At 45.0% G+C, this 6040-nt stretch overlaps 1 protein-coding gene across 1 annotated transcript in view; it reads right to left on the bottom strand.

The window, feature by feature from the left end:
• Positions 1 to 293: 293 nt before the first annotated feature.
• The window catches only part of MCF2L2 (MCF.2 cell line derived transforming sequence-like 2), a 491086-nt gene continuing 485339 nt past the window's right edge, over positions 294 to 6040 (bottom strand). The window contains exon 34 of the mRNA XM_038758478.1: positions 294 to 1372. Coding sequence (XP_038614406.1) covers positions 1272 to 1372 — 101 coding nt within the window. The 3' untranslated portion in view covers positions 294 to 1271. The remainder of the gene's footprint in view (positions 1373 to 6040) is intronic.

The following is a 6040-nucleotide window of genomic DNA, read 5'->3' as shown; positions in this document are numbered from 1 at the left end:
AACAGTGCTTTGCACATGGCAAGCGCTTAATAAATGCCATTATTATTATTAATTCTCTAATCTGACCTCTCAAGCTTGATCTAGATAGACAAAAGCTTGCTAACTTGGTGGACTCCTTAGTAACTTTTCCCTTCTAGATGAGACTGGCACCGTGCCGAATAAATACACAGTCTTCATTCGCTCCGGCCTCTAGAAAGGCCTCCTCCAGCCTCTAGAAATTAGGTTGAACTGTGGTCTGGGGCAGGATTCCCGCCTTGTCCCTGAGCATAGCAATAAACATACGGCATGCAATCTGCTCAAGGGATGTTTATTGAATTGGGGATGCACAGAGTTCGGAGCAACGAACGGGAAGTGGATAAAGTCCCAGAACGGGAAGGACGACAGGAACTTCTGCCACCGGCCAACCTGACCCTCGGTGACAGAAATCACAGCAAGTCCCCCGAATAATTAGCCACAGGTTATCCATGTCATCTTGCCATAGTCCCGTACACAAGATCTTCATCTGCTGAGAGGTGGGATAAGTGTTCTACCTTCCTCCCTGGCTGCTCTACCCGCTGAAGGTTTCACTCGATTGTCCCAGGACAGAGTTAGAACAGGATTAGGATAGATTCAGGGCAGGTGTTTCCTACCTATTCCATCCTGTCTGCTGCTTCCCGAGCAGCGCACCGCTGTTAAACAGCAGGAAGCAATGAGACACTGATCTAAGCAGGGCGTGCTCCTCCTCTAGGATGTAAGCTCCTTGTGGGCAGGGAACATGCTAACCGGCTCGATTATATTCTACTCCCCCCCCTCAAGTGCTTATTATAGCGCTCTGCACATGGTAAGCACTCAATAAAATACGATCGATTGGTTGGTTGAAGGAGAAGGCACGGCAGCAGGGTCAAACACACGCGCAGAAGCCTTGGGTGGCCTTCTGATTATCTGCCACACCAGATGGACTTTCCTTCAGAGGTCCCGCTGTCCAAATGGCACGACACAGAGCAGGCGTCCGGCCAGTTGTCGCTTTGCGGTCGACCTAATTTAGGCCACCTACCTCAAATGGTTCAATTAATAATGCGATGAGCATTTTTATTTTCAACTCTGAGGATGTCTCTGTTTCCAAACTCAGAAACCCCTTCTGCTTGTCAGATGAATCCATCATTTCACGGGAATCCAGGTGTTTGGAGCTCCCAAGAGGCAGGTCCAGATCCAGCATCCGGTGAAAATTAGGAACCAAAACGAACAAACAAACAAAAAAAGGAGATGGTGGAGGTCTGAGGGAGACCCGGGGCTCAGCTCCCAGCCTTCTGCTCGGCTGCTAGGCTTCTTGCAACTTCACTTTCTTTCATTTCAGAGTCAGCCAGCTCTGGGTCGCAGGTGTCGCCGTACGTTTCTGCAACACAAATATGGGCATGAGCGTGGCAGAAACCCAATCCTTTAAAACTGAAATGTTGTATTTCCAAGGTGCAGAGTTATTTTTTTAAAAAAACGTGGCGTGGAGGGACACAAGTGATAATCATCCAAGGGCTGGGAGGGGTCTGGATAGCTGCCAGGCAAGAAATTTCATTCTCACACTACAGATCCTTGAGGAGGTTTATGAATAGCCTGCTTTCTAGCTGGGTCCCACCTACCCAAGGCTAATTGGCCAAATTAGGCCTATGAAGACTCCTTGCTCTACCCCGCTAAACCCAAGCTAAGGGCAACTTTGGGATCTCTGGGACTGGTGAGTTGGTCAATCAATCAGTGGTGTATGTTGGACGCTTACTCTGTACAGAGAGCTGTAATAATAATAATAATAATAATGGCATTTGTTAAGCGCTTACTATGTGCCAAGCACTGTTCTAAGGGCTGGGGTAGATACAAGGTAATGAGGTTGTCCCCCGTGGAGCTCACAGTCTTAATCCCCATTTTACAGATGAGGGAACTGAGGCTCAGAGAAGTGAAGTGACTTGCCCAAGGTCACGCAGCAGACAAGTGGCAGAGCCGGGATTAGAACCCATGACCTCTGACTCCCAAGCCCGGGCTCTTTCCACTAAAGTATCATAAACACTTAGGACCCAGGGCAACCCTGGGGGAGCTTGTTCTGACCCCTCATTCATTCAATCGTATTACTGAGCACTTGCTGTGTGCAGAGCACCCAACTAAGTAATAATAATAATAATAATGATAGCATTTATTAAGCACTTACTATTTGCAAAGCACTGTTCGAAGCGCTGGGGAGGTTACAAGGTGATCAGGTTGTCCCACGGGGGGCTCACAGTGCTTGGGAGAGTACAATACAACAATAAACAGACACATTCCCTGTATATATGTATATGTGTTTGTACATATTTATTACTCTATTTATTTAACTCGTACATATCTATTCTATTTATTTAATTTTGTTAGTATGCTTGGTTTTGTTCTCTGTCTCCCCCTCCTAGACTGTGAGCCCACTGTTGGGTAGGGACTGTCTCTATATGTTGCCAACTTGTACTTCCCAAGCGCTTAGTAGATTGCTCTTCACACAGTAAGTGCTCAATAAATACGATTGATTGATTGATTGATTCCCTGCCCACAACGAGTTTACGGTCTAGAGGGAGTCTCAGTGTTTCCCGTCCCACTCTGCCTAGCTGGAGGAAATCCTTTAACACCAACCTACTACCTGCGCCTTGACCTACGCCCTGATCAATCGATCAATCAATCAATCGTATTTATTGAGCGCTTACTGTGTGCAGAGCACTGTACTAAGCACCTGGGAAGTACAAGTTGGCAACATATAGAGACAGTCCCTACCCAACAGTGGGCTCACAGTCTAGAAGATCACACCCTTCCTCCTGCCTGGAGCCCCCTCCCTCTTCATATATGACACAGCATGGCCTAGTGGAAAGAGGATGGGTTTGGGAATCTGAGGACCTGAGTTCTAATCCTGGCTCCGCCACTTGTCTGCTGTGTGACCTTGGGCAAGTCACTTCACTTCTCTGTGACTCAGTTACCTCATCCAAAAAATGGGGATTAAGACTGTGAGCCCACGTGGGACAATCTGATTACCTTGTGTCTACCCCAGCGCTTAGAACAGGGCTTGGCACATAGTAAGCACTTGACAAATATCATAATTATTATTATCCAACAGACCACCACTCTCCCACTCTTTAAATCCCTACTAATATCACATCTCCTCCAGGAAGCCTTCCCTGTCTAATCGCTCTGTATCACTTAGGCCCTTAAATCCTATACCCCTTAAGCACTTTTATACTCACTCCACCCACATCCCCACATCAATTGCATATATCTCTTTCCTCTTTGTTACTGCCCTTATCTGTAATTTATGCTAACGTCTTTTCCCCCAACTAGATTATAAACTCCTGAGGGCAGGATTCATGTCTACCAATTCTACCGTATTCTCCCAAGTGCTTAGTACAGTGCTGCACACATGGTGCATGCTCCCCCTCCCCCTCCTCCCCCTCTCCATCCCCCCCGCCTTACCTCCTTCCCCTCCCCACAGCACCTGTATATATGTATATATGTTTGTACGTATTTATTACTCTATTTATTTATTTGATTTGTACATATTTATTCTATTTATTTTATTTTGTTAATATGTTTTGTTTTGTTCTCTGTCTCCCCCTTCTAGACTGTGAGCTCACTGTTGGGTGGGGACCGTCTCTAGATGTTGCCAACTTGTACTTCCCAAGCGCTTAGTACAATGCTCTGCACACAGTAAGCGCTCAATAAATACGATTGAATGAATGAATGAATGAATGTTTTGTTTTGTCGTCTGTCTCCCCCTTCTAGACTGTGAGCCCACTGTTGGGTAGGAACCATCTCGAGATGTTGCCGACTTATACTTCCCAAGTGCTTAGTACAGTGCTCTGCACACAGTAAGCGCTCAATAAATACGATTGAATGAATGAATGAATGAATGCTTTGTTTTGTTGTCTGTCTCCCCCTTCTAGACTGTGAGCCCACTATTGGGTAGGGACTGTCTCTATATGTTGCCAACTTGTACTTCCCAAGCACTCAAGTAAGCAGTAAGCGCTCAATAAATACGATTGAATGAATGAATGAATGGTTAGTACTTAATTTTTTTATGGTATTTTTTTAAGCACTTTACGACAGGCACCGTACTAAGCACTGGGGTAGATACAAGAAAATTGGGTTGGACACCCATCTTTAATCCCCATTTTGCAGATGAGGAAACCGAGGCACAGAGAGGTTAAATTACCTGCCCAGCGTCACACAGCACACAAGGGGCAGAGTTAGGATAGGAATCCAGGTCCTCGGACTCTCAGGCCTGAGCTCTTTCCACGGATCCCACTGACTGAAGGAGCTCGTTGTGAGCTGGGAACGTGTCTGCCAAGTCTGTTATACAATACTCTCCCAAGTGCCTAGAAGGGTGCTCTGAACCCAGTAGGTGCTCAATAAATACGATCGATTGATTGAGCTAGCAGTCACTTCTGGGGGCAAATGGAGGCCTTACCAGAATGACTATTTGGTATTTCCACACACTTTCGAAGAACTCCTGCTACCACGAGCCACCGCTGTTCGGAGAAGGTTGCTTGAAAGCAGGAGGACAGAGTATATTACCTTTTAAGATCCTTTTCAAAAGGAAATAGGTCAAAATATGCCTACTTTATGGATTCTTGAGACCCCACCCATGCGGCATGTTTGCATGGATTCTTGAGCCCCCACTCACGTGGCGTGTTTTCATGTTGGCTTAAAATAGCAATTTTTACTTCGAGGCAAACCTTAGGAAGGTTTTCATGGTGCTTGGCACATAGTAAGTGTTTAATAATAATAATAATAATAATGGCATTTATTAAGCGCTTACTATGTGCAAAGCACTGGTCTAAGCGCTGGGGAGGTTACAGGTGATCAGGTTGTCCCACGGGGGGCTCACAGTCTTCATCCCCATTTTTACAGATGAGGGAACTGAGGCCCAGAGAAGTGAAGTGACTTGCCCAAAGTCACACAGCTGACAATTGGTGGAGCCGGGGTTTGAACCCACGACCTCTGACTCCAAAGCCCGGGCTCTTTTCCACTGAGCCACGCTGCTTCTCCAATAATAATACCATTATTATAATTAATATTTATTATTAATGGTATAATAATACCATTATTATGATATTAATAATGAATATAACAGTGATAATTAATATTATATAATCATTGATAACAAGGTTTGTCAATGCAATTCAAGAGTACTAGGTGTTGCCGATGTGGGCCCACATTGTCATTTGTCAATCAATCAGTCAATCGCATTTATTGAGCGCTTACTGTGTGCAGAGCACTGTACTAAGAGCTTGGGAAGTACAAGATGGCAACATATAGAGACGGTCCCTACCCAACAGTGGGCTCACAGTAATAGAGTTAATAATAATAGTAATAATTGTGATTTTTTTAAGTACTTATGATGTGCCAGGCACTGTAGTAAGCACTGGGGTGGATACAAGCAAATCAGGTTGGACACAGTCCCTGTCTCACAGTCTCAATCCCCAATTTACAGATGAGGTCTCTGAGGCCCAGAGAAGTGAAGTGACTTGCCCAAGGCGACACAGCAGACAAGTGGTGAAGCAGGGATTATTATTAACAATAATAATAATAATAACAACAATAATGATGGTATTTGTTAAGCACTTACTATGTGCCACGCACCGTTCTAAGCACTGGGATAGATACAAGATAATCAGGTTGTCCCACGGGGGGCTCACAGTCTTAATCCCCATTTTACAGATGAGGTAACTGAGGCACAGAGAATAATAATGATGGTATTTATTAAGTGCTTACTATGTGCAAAGCACTGTTCTAAGCACTGGGAAGGTTACAAGGTGATCAGGTTGTCCCACGAGGGGCTCACGGTTTTAATCCCCATTTTACAGATGAGGTAACTGAGTCACAGAGAATAATGATGGTATTTATTAAGCGCTTACTATGTGCAAAGCACTGTTCTAAGCGCTGGGAAGGTTACAAGGTGATCAGGTTGTCCCACAGGGGGCTCACAGTCTTAATCCCCATTTTACAGATGAGGTAACTGAGGCACAGAGAATAATAATGATGGTATTTATTAAGCGCTTACTATGTG

The sequence above is a fragment of the Tachyglossus aculeatus genome, chromosome 1, assembly GCF_015852505.1.
Source record: "Tachyglossus aculeatus isolate mTacAcu1 chromosome 1, mTacAcu1.pri, whole genome shotgun sequence".
Classification (NCBI taxonomy): Eukaryota; Metazoa; Chordata; class Mammalia; order Monotremata; family Tachyglossidae; genus Tachyglossus; species Tachyglossus aculeatus.
Note: the sequence above shows the minus strand (reverse complement) of the source record. Positions and strands in the feature narration are given on the sequence as shown.